The sequence below is a fragment of the Corvus hawaiiensis genome, chromosome 14 (assembly GCF_020740725.1).
Source record: "Corvus hawaiiensis isolate bCorHaw1 chromosome 14, bCorHaw1.pri.cur, whole genome shotgun sequence".
Lineage (NCBI taxonomy): Eukaryota > Metazoa > Chordata > Aves > Passeriformes > Corvidae > Corvus > Corvus hawaiiensis.
The window spans coordinates 7,114,934-7,132,998 of NC_063226.1; the positions used below are offsets into that span (position 1 = coordinate 7,114,934).

Genomic DNA, 18,065 nt, shown 5'->3' on the forward strand with positions numbered 1-18,065 from the left:
ACCCTCTGGTAAGCAGGCCCAACAGGTATGATTCACATTCCCTTCCCCTTAAAAGTGGCTTGCTGCACAGTTGGGAAGTTATTTTAGAAAAGACCAGCTCACAGAGAATTGGTACAGGATTTAAAGATGCCTCAGCTAAAACAACCAAAGCTTGGAAAATCCCAGATATTCCCACAACTCTCAGCCTTGCTATTACACCACTCTCCAAACCGCTCCTGCAGCAAGCAAGCAGTTATTCACCCAGGCTCACTATCATCTGGCACCAGAGACATTCCCGTGCTCCCCCAGGAATCCCAGCTACATAGACACGGAGAGGATCATTTCAGACAGCCTGACTTTGCTGGGACAAACTCTGAGCAACACATCCTCCAGGTGAAACAGGTTCTCCTCCCTGTGCACTAAGCTCAGCAGCAACCACCTGCTGATTGTGCCAAGCTGTGCAAGAACATGAGAGGACAGGATTCTCCCGTGCTTTTTAAAGCAGCTATATCCCATTGCCAACCTTTAGTACACACTGAGGGCTCTGTAAATGGTCTTAGGATAGACATGTTCCGAGCTGTAAAAGAATGTAAGAACTGAGTAGAAAGGACTTGTGATGATCAATACTTCGGCTGAGTTGACAAGCCTAAGCTGGGTGGGCTTCTTTCCAGAATGGAGAATTATCATAACACAATACAACAAAAGCATTTTGGTCAAGTTTAGCTCCCTTAACCATTCCTTCAAGCTTGAGATTAATGCAAGGGATACAAGAGAGAGAACTCTGCAGTGGGGCAAAGAAAGAACAAGACTTTCAGCAGGACTGGTTCGGCTTTATGATTAAACTGCCCTGGAAGCTCAAAAGAACCAGATAATTCTCAGTAAAACACCATCAACACACACACAACACCACAACTTAAAATATAGCATCTCATCAGCAGTACCACAGTAACCCCCCACACCTGTGGTCAGCTCAAGGCAAAAATGAAGTGCAAGCACAGGGTCACTGTTTTGGAGTAGAAGTGACTTAGTTAATGGTAGTTTTCCAGAGTGAAATAGCACCAAATCCCAACAAGATGATTTGTCTTATTCCTAAAAAAGCTTCCCTTAAACAATTTAAGCGAACAATTACCAAAATTGTTTTGTCTGAATTCTACTGACCCGTACATGTAGGTGAGACTGCTCTCTTTTGTCTCACAGAAGCACCCATCAATGAGGCCAGCTTCTTGGGAACAGCCAGGCTGGAGCTCAAGAAGTGTTTTCCAGCAAAGACCATCCGAGTTACATTGTTACAAAAGCACGGGGGGGGGGGGGGGGGAAGGGAGGAACAAAACATTTACAAAGGAAACAGTATTTCCAGTATACACTTCTTGATTTGAACTCCAATGAATTTAAGAGCATTCTTTATAAAATAAACAGTAAGAGTCTTCACTGATATTTGGAGATTCTGCTATTTTCCCATTGTGAAAATGTTTGCTCAGCTTCCAGCTCTCTGTTTGATCTCACTGCAGTGTAGTCAACTGCCTGCAAAATAATGTACCATTTCCCCAGGCATAAGCAGGGAAGCTGAAGGTACAAGGAGCAGCTGATCACCAATGGTTGGCTGTCCAAGAAAACTATTTTTCATCTTACAGCTCTCACAGGATCTTCAAAGATAAAGCCAAGGAGAACTGTATCTTTGAAATAAACAGAGTAGAATGGAAGAACTTCTCATTATGGAAACAAGAGCAGCAAATTCAAGATTTCCATATCCAGCTCTAACTAAAAGTCTGACTAGTTAATGTACTACATTCTCTACCTTATCCTCAAAAAAAGATTCTTGAATCAAAAACACATCAATGACAAGAAGGTCTATTTCTGTAAAATGTTTTTCTCCAGAAAAGACTCAAGCCAATGAATATAATGAAACACGTACGTACTTCAAGGACAGAAACTCTAGCCCCAAAGAAGCCTGTACATTCTCCTTTCCATATATACAGTAGGAACATTCTTAGGGAAAAACAGAGTTAAGTACCCAGAGCAGATATGCAGTGAATTCACATTAAAGTGATTAAATAATATTTTTTCCTAAATTCAAAATACTACCACTAACGCTGCTTACAAAAAAACCAATGGCTCTATTTGCCACCAGAAACACTAATGACCAAAAAAACCCCAACCAAAACCTCGCAACCTTAAAGAACCAAACACAAACATATTCCACAAAACTGAGTATCCTCTACAGGTCAGTAACTAAGAAGTCGGAACTGCATATTAGTTATTTCAGTTGTTTATGAACCAATTTCAACAGTGAGAGTAGTTTCCTCTAATCTTCAATATTATATTCCAACTTAGTCACTTTTATGCCCAGAATTTATTAACAGCAATCTGAGCAGCCCTTACCTCGCCAGTATGTTACTGGCCTTTCCTTTGGTAATTTATATGAACAAATAATTTTAGACTCTAAACACATACCAAAAGACTTTCAAAGATAGCTAGGAAAAAACAAGTACTAAAATAAAAAAATCTCACCCTCTTTGCTTATGCCAACAACAGGAAAAAATGCAGTGTCATTTGGCCCTCTGCAAGCTTTGGATACCATCCTACAAAACACCCAAAGATTTGGAAGCATCACACCACCTTCCTGGCTCCTGGCTTCAGCCTTTGCGAGCAAATCATGCTGACAAGAAATAACATACTTAAAAAGTAACATTCTTCTCTGGTGACTTAGTTTTCAGACAAATCCATGCCCTGCTCTATTTCACCACACAGCTACAGAAGTATTTGAGCTGCTTCAAGAAGCAGGTAAGGTCAAAACAGCTTATTTCGGCAGGAGAAAGGCCCAGATTAACAAGAATTCAAACACCAAGGCGAAAAATCCAGCGAAGAAAAGGAGGCCTTATTTACACCAATCAGCGTCAGGACTAACTGAACATCAAAACAACAGAGTTGAGCAGCAAAAGAAAATCTTGGTCAGAGTTGGTAGCTTAAAAAGACCTTCAAGACTTAAGAGAAAGAAGATTTTAGTTACAAGAGACTAGAAAGAAAATCTTATACAATGCTGTAGTGGAAGTTAAAAACCAAAACCAAACCGCTCCACCCCACCTTTATCATATAAAAGGGAGTAATATTGAAGTACAAGTAAAACAGTACCAAGTTTTGAATACATGTCACACATATCTTGAAATCTCAGCTACACTGGCTTAACCATTGGGTTTACTGGTCATACTGTAGATTTTTTATTGGTTCATTGTTGGTTTGTTCTGGCTTTGATTGGTGCTGTGCTTTTTTTCTTTCATTCTTTCCAACTATTACTTGGCACAGTTTGGTCAGCTGGCAAAAAAAGAGGCAGAGCCAAAGGCTGGGCATTAGAGCACAAGAATTCCAGGTCCAAAGCAGTTCCCAGTTTCATCAGCTTCATGAAGTCCAGGGACATGGTGCTTTTGAGGCTGCAAGTCTTCATGTTTAGGGCTTCTAATAAGCAATACCGTAAGACTGACCTGTAGAGCTTATTGTTCACTGGACTGCTTTCAGATCTGGTTCCAAAATTGCAACATTACTAAAAATAATCTCCCAAGAAGACAATTTGCAATCCTGCATGCCAATCACAGCAGCCTGTGTTACAGTAAGTACTCAATATTTAGTCAAACACACAGATTTTAAGAGTTCTGCTAATGTTTCCCTGGAAAGAACAACTGCATTTCAGATGTTACAACTTGTTTGAAGTATTTAAGTTTCTCGATAATTCAAGCTATTATTAAATGCACCCATCTTAGGAAAAAAGAATACCTCAGGACAACATGCCTGTGGCATCATCCTGGCTTATCAGTGGCAATCATTAGGAAAAAATAAGGTAAGAAAAAAAAACTTCCAGCTGTTGAAATCTGAAACCACTTCTGCTATGGAATTTCCAAGTACTGTAGGAAGACAGTGAAACCAGCAGAGCATTTTGCCTCCCAAATCAGCAGAATCACTCATTTTAAAATTACCTTTCTGTTCACTGGTGACTGTACACACAATCACAACTCAGACCTGCTCACATCTGAGTCAAAGTCAAGCAGGTGTTTCTTTTGTACAGAAGTGAATTATTCTTTTGGACACCCTACGATGCAAGAGGCTGCTTCCCAAATGCCGAAGTATCTTCACCTCTTTGTAATCTCCTCAACCCAGTCCCAGCACTGCTCAGTGGGTTCTGCAGCAGGGAATAACCTCCTACGTAGCCTTGAGCTTCCCTGCCTGAGCTTCAGCAACTTTGGGACAGGAGTTTTAGCAAGAAAAGACTGTCTTGGTCACCCCAGTTCTGCTACAATAAAACTCAGCAAACAGGGAGAGGGAGAGGTGCTGGCACCATGTGTCCCCCTGCCCATGAAGGACAGGGTAATGCTGCTTGTCAGTACAGAACAGCCAGTCAGTATAGAACAGTCAATGCCCACACTACCCCCATGTGCTTTATTTGCTGTTCAAGGATTTGCTAGCTAAAAACAGCACACAGGAGAAGAAAGGCACTGACTACACTACGAACACCATATACATTTTTATTTAATATTTTTCATGTCCTAAAATAACTCAAAATCATATGACCTACTAATCACCTACTAATTTCATCCTCACAAAAGTTTGTCCATGCAAATGGAGCAGAAAAACAGCTCTAAGAGATACTTACAGACATTGACTCCCCTCCAAATACTTATGAATGCCATTTTTGAGGCAGCAGAGCTCTCAGGTTTTCCATAACTTTGGCTTCAGGAGAACTCTTCTCTCGTTTCAGCACCTCTACTCTCTAGTTTGTTCCATGCAATACACCAGTCCTGTCACTGCACAGCATCAAACAGCCCTTAGCAAAGAAACTCACAAGATTAATTATTTTTTGTTCTTGGCACAGGAGAGCAGCACAACACCCACCTCCCATATCTGAGATCAGCACACCTCCAGCACAGAACGATCCTGGCACACAGGTCTGAAATCAGCTTATCACTGGGGCAGTGCTGAATGCAGGGAGCAGCCAGGGCTCACTGGTGGCTCCAGCAGGTGTATATTGCTGTCTGCTGTGAGACCTGCCTAACAAAGACCCTCCTTCTCAGTTCTTATCTGAGGAGTATTCTAGCAGGTAACCAATTCACAGGTTCCAACTACTCCCTCGATAATCCCAGAGAGCAGTCAAGTACAGTGAAGAGTCTACAAAAAAGCATCACTTGGCCCTCCTTACATCAGAACTAGTGAGCATTGGGTCAGTGTGTTATGGCTAAGTATTGTGAATAGTAAGTTAATTGTTTCTTCCTGTGAAGTTATTTCTGCTGCTTTTGTAGGATACTCAAACTGAAAACTATCCATCAAAAGTGTTTCTTTAAATCCCAAGGGGACTTTTTGAAAATTTAGTTTTTTTAAAAAGCACTTAATCTCCAGTCAAATAAAACATCACAGACATTTAATATACATAAAATGTCTCCAAGAGACCAGAGAAGCATAAACTGCTTTAAAACATCTTTAGAAAAAATCACATCTTAAAAAAAGAAGACACCGGAGTAAATGATTCCTTTGATCCCACACTGCTGATACACTCTGACACCAGATTTTTAGCAGAAAGCTGTCACTTTGCACACCCCTCTATTCCATCCAGCTCCAGGCACCACAGTTCTTCCTTGTTCTCTGAGACACACTATATGCCTTGATAACACAGAATCCCTCCTCCCCTCACCCACACTATTTTTCCCTACACAGCTGGAAACAGTGCAGGGAAGGTGTCATGCACCTCCAGGCCCGCGGGTAGTGCGTGCAGACAGGGCAGCTGTCCCTTCGGAGACAACAGCCACACTATCGCCCCTCCTGGACACTCACCACTCACTTCCCCTCAAAGCACTCCAGACCTTGCACTCCAAGGAAGTGCTACAGTGTCTACTGAGATGCCCAGGAGATCTCCTTCAATTACACATCTTAGCTGAACTCTCCTGTACCTGCACCCATCAGACTAAAAAATTTCTAAAGACAGATCAAACCAATTGGTTTTCTAAAGCACATTAGCAAACGTGAACAAGATCAAAACTGCCTTCTAGCACAGTTATGTTAAGTGCCAGTTTTTATTACAGGCAGTCAGCTACACACAAAAAAGATTTCATCTTGTATAGAAAGAAGTATTTCTCCATGAAACCTTAAAATAAAAAAACCCAAATAAACACAGTCAAACTTACACCATGCAGTTCACTGTCCTTTCAAGATGACTTCACCATTAAATAAGATATAGAAACGCTCTTCCTTCAAGAAGAATTCAAGATGTTTATGTAAGCACAACTCAAACAATCTTTAAGCCTAGCACCCCTAAAACACTAGCACCTCCAGTTACAAAATGAGTACTGGGGCCTTTTGTTAATATGAGCACTTAGAGAGAAGCAGCACCTTCTCCTGTAGGAATGCCAAATGCACATGCTGTATGAACAACTCAAAGCTAGAAACTGCTTGGAACCAAGGGATAATAATCAATGCCAAGCAGAAAGAAAAAAGCCTACACTACCTTTTTATTTATTACCTGCTGCTCCTGCTTCAATCCATCTCTGGATTTAGCTTTTTGGTCAACAGTATTTCATGTATTTTGACAGTTACTCTCATTGCACTTGTTCCTGCACAAGGATAAAAGGAAACACATGAAGAAAGGAAAGTATAAAATACCAAGGAGATCATGGTACCACCCTGTTCCAAAAATCATTCTTATTTAAACAGAAAAACACTATCTAGTTAAAAAAAGCACCTATTTATGAGAACACTGGAGAAGCCAGGATATTTCAGTACAGAGCAGAACCAGAACAAGCTACATTTCACATAACAGCTTAATGGAGAGGGAACACAGAAGTAGTTAATCACAGTTTGCAACCTTAGCACAGTAAGCATAACAAGAGTCTCCATGCTCCTGTTCAGCAGCATAGCAGTCATTTCAGAAATACCATTATGGGTGCATCTTATCCAAACACTGTAGAGAGGGCAACTGCTGAAATGTGGAGGCTTCAATCAAACATTTTCAGATACAGTGCCTGTTGCTCTTTCAGCCTCTCAAATACACTTTCAGTACCAGTCAGCCCCAGCTCTGTCCTACTCCTGGTCCCTTCCTACACTCAGCACGGCTGGAAAAGTTGCAAGGAATAAAGGCAACAGCTAAGAGGTTACACAGTAGGTTCTATCAGCACAAGGGATTCTTCACTGCCCGTTTCTGGAAATCAAGAGGAAGAGCATTACTGATGATACTCTAGCTTTTCAGCACAGAGCTGAAACAACGCAGTATGACTCATGTTTATTTTGAAAACTGCCACGTTCCTTCTTCCTTCCTTCAAAAAGCACATCACAAACTAGAGCAGCACACCAAGGTGCAACAGGTATTGTGAATTTACTTTAAAACTCAAGAAGAAGTAGTCTAGAAGAAGTCATCTAAACAACAGCTTTCCTCAATTCATGTCTGAAATGCTGTTCAAGGCACTGCTGAGGAAAAGAAATACTTTAGATGACCATTAAATTCATATACTCACTGAAATACCAACTAGCCAGCCCAGAAAATAACTTCACCTTCACCCTGATACAGCCAAAAATACATTGGTGGCTTTGGGAGCATTACTATTGGTCAGATTTTTATTTCAGATGATGGCAAGGCTGGATTTCTTTATAATGCAAGAGCCATCTGGATCGAACTATCTGAGCTTAAGCTCTTTTGATTATAGAAGGCTCCCCCAGGCCAGGCCCTCTGAGTGCAGGGCACATGGTCTCGATCCAGCCCTGGTCCCACCACATCCCAGCCTGGGAGCACCACTGGGAGGCCTGGCAGCAGCTAAAGGCACCAAGTGTTCTGCCTCAACAGATGCATATTCACCCACAAAGCAGAGCTTAACTTTTTATTTTTTTAAATCAAAACTCACTGGCTGCACCATTAACACACTATGAAGACCAGTGCTAATGCATTATTCTCACCTAGAAGCAGAGCATAGCAACACCAGCTTAACCACACTGTAGATCTTTTTCTGTCCAATTAATTGCTCGACAACATCCATCTTACCAAGATTCTTACTTTTTAGAATACTATTTCACACATTTAAGACTTTAAAAGCATCTGTGAGAACACGGACAAATCAACAATTGCCTCATCTTTAAAAAGAAAAATTAAGGAATTCTGAACTGTTAGATTTTTTAGTCTAGAAAAACATTAAACAAATGTAGTGCTGCTTATCCTGACATTTGCATATATACACAAGGAAAGAATCATAACTGGGTAAATTGTGAGATAGAAAATTATAAACAATAGTAATAATAATAATAGTTATTTAAAAATAAATCAAGACTTTTTTACTTTTCTGACAATAAGCAGTTCAAGTTTCAGAGATCCTTGTCAATCTCAGTTCTTACACCAAAAGAAATTTTGTCTTTTCAATACTCTGCAGAGTGAATATACAGATTAATACAAGTCTATGGGCAAGTACAGATTCTGATCTGCAAAATAACAGTCTCTTTACAAGAATGTACTTTTTTCTTGGCACCTTCCTAAAACCTCGACCCTAGAACACGTTGCTTACAAAATTGATTGCTACGTGTTTTCTAACTATTCTGAAATTAGCCAGAAAAAATACAAAGAAAAAAAATTCCTTTAAATTACTACCTGCTATATTTTTAGGGCGTATAAAAGCACAAGAGTTACATTATTAAGAGGTACATTGTAAGAATAAAGTTTAAGAAAGAAGAAAAAATTCCAAGACTCAATCTACATGAGTGCATTACTTAAGTAACAATCCGCATTTAAAATTCAGAAAAGCACCAACTGCTCTTTCCATTGATTTTTTTTTTTTTTTTTGTAGCCTATGTTATTAAATAAAATCAAGGATACAGGCATTCAAAATACAGACAGTGAAGAGAATCACTAAGGCTGAAGCCATCTGGAACCTTCTGACAGGGCCCTTGGAGTTGCACTGCTCCCCCCTCCAAAAGTACTCAACTCCAGAACACAGGTCACACACTACAGAATATGCTTTTTCCCACTGGATCCCAACTGCCTGAGGTATGAGAACACTGTAGGAGACAGCATTAAGTGACATCTTTTCTAGATCCCAGCAAGCTCAAAACATCATTGTTGCATCCCTGCTGCAAATCACAGTTCCTTCTGGAAAGCTGTTATAAAATATGCAAGGGTGAACAAGGTAGAAGTGTCTGCAATCTTAATTACCTTTTTCCACTGTTAAAATGTGAGCGAATCAGCACTTAGTAACTTAATACTATATTAGTTCTCATCAACTTTAAAAAGAATGAATGCCCATTCTCAAGGTATCACCGATGTACTTTGTGCATATTTTTAGCCACACCACACAGCCAGGGTACAAAGCTCGGGCCTTCTTACATATACATACCAACAAAAAAGACATCTTTCAAACATCTCGTAAGTGAAATTCAAATAACAACAGCAGAAAAGGGGAAGAGACAGACCACAAAGATTCCATGTGGCAGGAACCACCAACTTCACAAAGCACCTTCCTCCTTACAGTACATCTCACTACAAAAATACAACCAGGGAGATCCAACTCAACTGTTTGATTGCACATTTTAAGCTTCTATTTTTAAAATAAAAGTGACCTTTGCACTGAGGATGAGTTAAGCCTCTTAATGCAAACGTATCTACTTTTGTCTAGTTTATCCTGTAGTCTTAAAGGCTTACATCTTTGAATATGTCCAAGCCCAAATAAAGAACAAAATAAATAATGAAAACATAAATTGCTATAGTGGCTATGAACAACAGATAACCATTCAAGGCCTCTGGTATCTCATCTATTGTACAGTATAAAGCAGAAACCCACCTCAGATGAAAAAGCAAGCTGTTACATTGCAGATTCCTGTAGGAGCAGAACCAGTTAAAATATTTTCATTAAGAATTAACCTAGCAACACACACTTGCCCTTCTGTGAAGACAGGCAGCAGGTGAAAGGACAAGTTCAAGTATTTAACTACTTCAAAAGTATAATAATAAAAAGGACAGCAAAGCAGAGTTCAGTCCCTCATATCTATCAAGAAGTTAATTTCTGAACTGTACTTCCACTTAAATAAATTCCTTTCAAAAATTTAACTATTACCTTCAAGTTCTTGCATTAGTTTTATTTTTTACAAAATACCTCAATTTCAGAATGCACAAAACTACTCCTTTTAGAATAAATCACCCTGATTATTACTGCTTTGATTTTTTTAAAAGCAAAAGGTACACTACTTTTCACAAAACTTCTCATTTCTCATTATAATGTTCTGTCCTCATTACACCAGTTCCTGGAAGAGGATGCTCACTACAACTCACAGGACACAAAGAAGTAAGACAGCATGCTTATGCATATTTAAAAGCATTTTAACATGTTTTACACTACCCAATATGATGTTTTCCAGGAACGGGAATGTGCTTTTTAAAGGACCCTCTCTATAGGAATCAATTTAATACCCTTATAAGCTAAAAGGGCCTACAATACTTCCTTGCTTGCTGCAGGGATGCCAACTGATAATTCCTAGGATTTTAGTAAAATAGATTTTTACATGTTTTCAGATTCTGAGAGACATGCACTGCAGTATGTAAAATACAAACCTACCACCTGCACCAAGAAGAACTTTCTGCCTACGGCCTTACTTATCCAGTTTCAAAACAGATGCTTAATTTTCAAAATAAGAACTTTTTTGCACACATTCTTCAGTCAGATTTAAGTGATAAAGCAGTTAAATCGAAAGGAGCATGTAAAAACTGTTTGATGGTTATTCCCAAACAGTATTAAGTTGATTTTGTTTTGCTTTCAAAAAGAACTAGACAATCAGGATTTGCATGAGTGTTCCTTTAAACAACTGACTTCTGTTTCTCTTCCTTAAGTCATTGTGTTTAACAGAGGAAAAGCAATTTTTGGCTTTAACCTGCCAGTCATTTCTGCTCAAAGACAGCCCTCAGAAAATACACAACAAAGCCTTAAACAAGCACAGTGGAAGATGTTGAGGAGAGGTGTCTGTAGTAGTTCACAGGCAATGGAAGATGTCGGTGCTCAGAAATAAAAATACTGCTGTAAGTGACCCAAAAAGTGTTTAGTGGTAGAACAGGAATAGTTATCTCTCTCCTCTAAACAAGTACAGAATACAGTCTCCTGAATTAGTTATCAGGAACAGACACTGTGTGCTGCTTACGTTTCATCCAGTGCCTCAGTACTACATTCTGCACCTTTCTTCCCCCTTTCCAACAATGCCTGGCTAGGAAGTTCACTAAAGCGTGTACATTATTAACAGTATATCTGGAGAGAAAGATAGGCCTCTCCCACTGACCTCAGCTTTCTTTCCCCTTTTGCACCTCTCGGATAGCAGCTTCCCTCTTGCCCTGCAGCTATCTACCTTGCACCAAAAATTCTGCCCGAACATCCCACTGCCAGCTTGCAACCTCCAACCATACTCCCAACTGTTCACACCACACCCTCCACAGCACAGGCCAGACCAAGTACTCACGCTTACCAAAAGTCAGATCTTTTACATATAAAACCCGACGATTTTCAGTGTCTCAAGGTTCCTGTAAAAACCTAATCAACTTAGGCTTCTTCTGTGGATCTGGTACAGTTTAGCTTATTAGGTATTCCTCTGTTTTTCTCCCTTCACTAAAGTGAAAAAAACCACATGAATGCATATCCTACCACCTCAGGCAGCATTCCTGCAGATCTTTGCCTCAAACCCAACAGGTTTCACAGTTGGGTTTCTCTTTCTCCCTGCAGTTCAGGGTCAGGAGCTCTGATCTAATTTCATCCAGAAACAGACAAACAGATCTCATGTCTCTCTTTCTGCAGCATAGCCTATTCATCTGCCACTGCCCTGTGCAGAGTGAGTGATAATCACCTCCATTCTGCACCAGCACAGATTCTCCATGAAAGCAAAATTAAAAAACGCTGGCAAAAGCTTCTGTGCCACTGAAATAAAAGACAGCAAAGTTAGTCTCCTCAAGTGTGCCCTTATGAACTCCCAGTTTTGAAGCACTATTTCAATATCATAAATGAACAGGTTATTTACATACAGTAAGTACTCTTTGACAGATGTTCTAAAAAGCCTTCTACAAATTCCTGATCCAGTCTCTTAAGATATCCCAATCCAATTCCAGAATTTCAGCGGAAAAAAGAAGAGGTTGCTCAGAGTCCATCATGAAGAGCTGCTTCCACAAGGGAGCTCTTTAGCACTGAGACATATGTTCAGGCTAGCAGGGAACAGCAGCGGAACTGGAAGGCATCCTATCCATCAGTCCCAGTTTGCAGATCTCAAACAGTACAGTGTTCCACACACACTGTATAAAGTAATTCGAGCTACTTCTTAGACAGCTACATACATATTTCTGCACTCAAATTCATGGAGCCTATTTCTGCAGTGCAGTCACAGCTGACTCTTGAATTCAGCGTAACACATAACAGAAGGAGGAAAATACATATTTCAGAATGTAACTTATGTTCTCTCAGTCCTCTGACTTGTGACCAGATCATTTATGAAGGTCAGACTATAGAGTCTCACAAGAACATAAAACAGAAGTCATATTTCTGTGACCAGATCATAAACAATATTCCTTGAACCCTGAGGAAAGGCTGTATCACTGCCAGCAGTCAGATATCAGTCACAAGGGAACAGGCCAGTCCAGGTAATCAATAACTTCACATAAGGCCATCATTGTGTTTTGGGTCTGGGCCCGAACTCACCATCTGCAGCCCAAATCCACAAGCAAACCACGAACTGCAGAATGTGAGGTTTCACAAAAATTGAGAATGGAAAAAATAAATGAAGAGCTAAGCCTTGCCTTCCTTTTCAAAAACTCTTTGGGTTAAGATTTTGGCATGATCTCCATTTTCAGAGAAATCTAGATAGATCTTGCTGAAATATCATCACTGGAAAATAGGAAAAGCTTGGGGGGGAAGGGCAGGTGAGAAGACTCTTCTCTTTTCCCCATACTTTTACTCTAGCACCATTACTTCACAAAAAAAATAAATAAAATGGCTTAAGATTCTGCCCCTTTACACCACGGCATGTGCTTACGGACAGAGAAACATCTGTATTTGACAGAGGATACTGAAATTTACATGATTTCAGAAAAAAAAAAAACAAACTGGGTAAATATATGAAAAAAACCACAGAAGACCATTAGGGCCATACCAACAGCTCATCACGGGTCCCTGATCCACAAACCATGGGAGCTTGGGAAGTGCTCTGCAGAACTGCCAGCAACACGACTGGCCTGTCCCCACCCTTCTGCCCAGGCATTCCAGATCAGCCACGTTGTGCAGGAAGGGATATGAAGGGTGGGGCTAGCACACAAAGCTTTGGAGGTACTGCAGCTCCAGGTCACAGCATGGCTGGGATAGAGCAAGATACGGGTTCTAGCAATCCATGGACATAAAGTCTTCAAAACAAGGACACATCAGGTACCGTACACCCTGAATCAGACAATGCACTTCTCTTAGCTAGAAGGCCAGGAACATTAAATACCCTGCCAGGCAGCAAGGCTGTTCTTGAACCCATTTTTCTTGCCCAACTGGAGACACACTGGGGAGTAAATTCCTTCCATATCTAAACTTAAGCATTAGATTTTTAAAAGTAATAGACACCTTTTACAAAGGTGCTTTACTATACATATTATTACCTTCCCATACATGCCAAATACCCAAAATCAGATACCCAAATACCAGAATAGACCGGCTCACTTCCATGTTAACATGCCACTAAGACAAACTCACTTGATAGCACCCTACCACAATTTTAATCTAAAAAAATACACTAAAAACATTAGGCTGAACATTTTTACTTCATGAAATAACACGGTAATTTTCCCTCCTAGTTCATAAAATCAGAGTTTGATCCAACATCCAATGGAACGTACATGTATTTTTCCACTGACCTATACAGGATCACATCACTTGACAATTACCAGGTTAATACATTTCATAACATGCTTTTAAAATATTAAATTATTTGCCTCTTACTGTATTTTGGAAACAAAGTAAGAGTTATAAATGGTTGCACTGTAATTGCAGTCACAAATCACCACCTATACATTATGTAACAAACAGGAGTCAAACAGCTGATGAGGTTCCAGATGCATCTGCTGCCAGACTGGGGCTGAGATTCCTGTCATCCCCATCTTCCCATCCCCACCTTCCCAGGACAGCACCCTGACTCCTATGTAGACACTTGCCATCACAGTTCTTTGCAGAGCCCCACTGCAAACTGAGAGACTAAATAATTCCATTTTTAAAAAATGGCACAGAGAGCTATAAGCAGTCAATTAAACAGAAGCAACAGGTCCTGTAAATTATTTCAAACCATCTATACTAAAGACAGTTTCAAAAACACCACCTTACTTTCACAGATTCTGGCAAATCATTTGTGCAATAGCATGATCCTTCCACTCAGCACAATACAATACATACGCATACTTTCTTGATACATTCTTGTCCGTCAAAAGCAAACCAGTGCTGTTGGTTTGAAATACTTAAATGCTACAGGCAAACAAATTCTGAAACAAACAAACCAACCCCAAGTACGTATCTCAGCTACCCCTGCTCCAAAGCTCAAGTTCCTGTAATTCCTCTGCCTCCTAGGTGGTCTCAACTCCACCACCAAATTATTTCCCTCAAGTGCTTCACTGGTAAACTATCTGAGAGACTATGTAATTTAATTAGTATAAATCATAAAGAAAACAAGAGGATAAAGTTGCCACTGCTGCACATACTTGGAAAGCAAGCCTGAAAAATACATTCACTTGCAGAGTTTGTTTTCACCTTCTCTAAATCAAGAGAAATAAAGTATTTAACTGCAGCAGCATTAGCAAAGAAACCTAAATTTTATGTCTTTCACAAGCATGTTCTGTAAGACACAGAGAATCTGGCCTAGACCAGGAAGTTTTCCCAGCACAACTGTGGTTGTTAGAAAACACAACAGAGGGAACATCATAAATACCCATGCACGTCTTGAGAACAAGAATTCAAACAAGGAGTCATCACTCCTGTGAAGCTTTCTCTGCTCAAGGAACAGACATGATGACAGCACAATAACATTCATTTATACCATGAAGTCTTTATGCAGTAGCTGAGCTTCACTTGTGATCATAATTACTATAACCAGATACTTATTGAATCTGCTGCCTGTTCCTAGAAAAGTTACTCATTTTTGAAAAAATATTTTAAGATTAAGGTCCAATTTAAAAACCAGCGTGCTAAAGGCAGAAATATAAATTTCTAAAAGACATTAGCAAGCTACAAGAACCACAACTTTTCTTTTCCCTTGGCTATTTACTGTATATTAAATATGATTGAATGCTATGATGGGTATGACAGTCCCATTTAGTTCAATTACTATTTACTAAAACTGTGAACAGTCAGATGCTCATTAGCACATCAGAATGTACAGAGATGCTCATTAAACACAAGGATCTTCCTCAGCAAATCTGAGTATAGATGTGGTAATAACCTGTAGCATTACCAGACAGACCTCCAGCAGCAAAGTCGTTTTTTTATTAACTCACCAGTATGCTTGCTGTCATTGCAGGGAGAAAGTTCATTTCTCAAACCTAAGATACACTGGTAAAATATTTGACACAAAAATAGGAGAAAATAAATCTAGGACACAAGAAATCCAATTAACACATAACAAAGACTTGGGGTTTGCATCCAGCCACACACACAGATGGGGCAAATGGTGTGTGCATCGTGTCTAAAAAACACCTCTCCTAGGCAGATGTAGGTTTTTTGACATCAAGTTTCTGTAAGTCAAGGATGGTTTCAATCCACAGAAATTACTTCCACACTTTCTTCTGAGGAAATGCAAGGTGCAATACCAAACAATAAATACTTACTCTATGACTTGTCACTTCAGAAAGCTGTGTAAATTTATTACTGATGAAAGGAGCAAGGATTTATAGCTCATGATAATTACATTTCCTCATTAACAAAGATGTGAGTAAGACAGCGCCAGTGAGCAAACTTATTTTTAAAACGTCTCAAGAAGTTCTAGCTGGGAGGTCTAGAGTATTTTCCTTTCTTCTCTAGGATGACCAACAACGTACTCATACATTAACTTCTTTGGCCTTCACAGCATGGGTCTACAGCCCAACAGTTATGATAAGTAATGCATTACTCTGAGCAAATACAATCCTAATCCAGGACTATTCAGGAGCATTCTAAAACTCCCATAGCAATGCTTTCTGTGACACACTTTACCTAAGTATTTTAAGTTAGGACATTTCTATCAGCAAGCTACAGCCTACAGCATAAGGGATGCAGCACCATGCTTTTTTTTTACTTTTGCCTAAACCTCGTGGTGCAGCCAATGTGATGTGAACGGCATGGCCGTACTTGCCTCAAACTCAAGGAATGAGAAAACGGGGACAAGAGGAGCCAGCCAGGCAGACTTGTTCACTCTCAAGGAGGCTCAGGGGGAACCTCATCATTCTGTACAACTCCTTTACAAGAAGCTGTAGTGAGATAGGGACCAGTCTCTTCTGCTGTGCCTGCAGTGAGGACCAGAGAAAATGGCCTTAACCTGGGACACAGGAAATTCAGATTGGATACTAGAAAAAAAATTCTCATGATTCAGGAAGTCAGGCTGTTAGGGAGGTGGTGGAGTCGCTGTGCCTGGAGGTGTTTAAGAGGCTGGCACTGGATGATGTGGTTTAGTGGTTTAGGAATTAGTACAGTAGCAGTACTGGGTTAATGGCTGGACTTGGTGATCTTAATGGTCTCTTCCAACCTTGATAATTCGATGGCTTCACATCCAGCTCACCACATCCCTGCGTGGAGTGGCGGCTGCGAGCACCTTTCACAGAACTGGTGCAGGCTACCGTGCTCAGCAGGATGGGCGAGGGGGCGGGGTACAGGGGGACACACAACCCCAACACTGTGGCTTCTTGAACTGCAGAGGCGGAAACAGCCACGGGTGCTGTCCCACACCCACAGCCGCGCCAGGGCCAGGGCTCCGCGCTCCTGCCTCGCAGCTGTGAGGAGCACCTCGCCGTGCCCTGCCCGCTGGGGTTGGGCACTGCCTGCCCCACCCTGCCCGTGTGTCCCGGGGGTCTCAGGGCTGCGCGGGGCCCGAGCGCGCTGATGGCCCCGCCAGAGCCACCGCCCCGCGGGGGGCGGAGCGCGGCCGCCCCTCGCTGCGCCGGGGCGGTGAATCACGGCCCGCCCGTCTCCTCCCCCCCCCTCCTCCATCTCAGCAGCGCCCTCAGCCTCTCTCCTCCATACAAAAGCAAAATGTCCGCCATCTTCACAGGCTGCTGCTGCCGCCGCCGGGCCGGACGGGGCCGCGCCGCGCCAAGGGCGGCCCCGCCGCGGGGCCGAGGCGGCCGGGGGGGTCATTACCTTGATGCAGTAGGGCGGCTCGTCGAACGTAACCAGCATGTACCTGTCGCCGCGGCTGGCCGGGTCCCGGGCCCGCAGCTGCGGAGAGAGCGGAGAGAAGAGGCGTGAGCGGGGCGAAGGGGACGAGGGGGGCGGCGGCGGCTCCCCCGGCGCCGCGCACTCACCTTCATGAAGATCTCCACGGCGCCCTTGGCGATGTCCAGGTAGCTGGTGCCCAGGTACGCCCGCTGGTTCATAGAGGCGGACGTGTCTATGAGGAAGAGGAGGATCGGCATGGTCCAGGCAGAGCCCCGGCCGGCGGGCTCCCTGCGGAGGAGGCGCGGCGCTCGCCCGCGGCTCGCTCGGCTCTGGCGGCGCTGCCCAAGCTCGCCCGGACTCAACTTCTCTTCCCTGAGCCTCCACCAGCACCATGTGACCAGCGCGCACGCCATTGGCTGGCAATTATACCCGTATTTGCATATTCATGAAAGCGCGCGCGGGGCGGGAGGGAAGGAAGGGAGGGGGGTAGCGCGGTGACGGCGGGCGCGCGCGCGCCGCACCTGTCACACACACACAGCGCCCGCCCCGCCTCTCTGCGGGGTCCCCCGCCCCGAGCTCCAGGGGCCGCCCCGCCCGGCCCTCCGCGGGCCGCTGCCTCACGCCTCGTGGTGATCGCGATCCTTTCGTGTTTCCCCTGTACCTCTCGGTACCCGCGGCTGAGTCACCTCGACGCCGCCTCCCCTCGGCCCGCGCAGCCCTCGATGGCTGGGGAGTCCTGCGGGG

At 42.4% G+C, this 18,065-nt stretch overlaps 1 protein-coding gene across 13 annotated transcripts in view; it reads right to left on the reverse strand.

Annotated features, from left to right (window-relative positions):
- The window catches only part of LOC125333100 (integrator complex subunit 6-like), a 40,463-nt gene extending 22,737 nt beyond the window's left edge, over positions 1-17,726 (reverse strand). For 3 of the 13 annotated variants that reach the window (XR_007206765.1, XR_007206764.1, XM_048318719.1), the window contains exons 1-2: positions 17,468-17,716; positions 17,304-17,381 (exon numbers count right to left, since the gene is read on the reverse strand). Coding sequence is in view for 10 of the 13 variants with exons in the window: in XM_048318719.1 (XP_048174676.1) it covers positions 17,304-17,381; positions 17,468-17,578 (189 nt within the window). In the remaining 3 variants the exon portion in view is untranslated. Of the gene's footprint in view, positions 1-17,303; positions 17,382-17,467 lie in introns of all 13 variants that reach the window. The other 10 variants (XR_007206766.1, XM_048318726.1, XM_048318728.1 and 7 more) reach the window with 6 other exon arrangements.
- Positions 17,727-18,065: the final 339 nt, after the last annotated feature.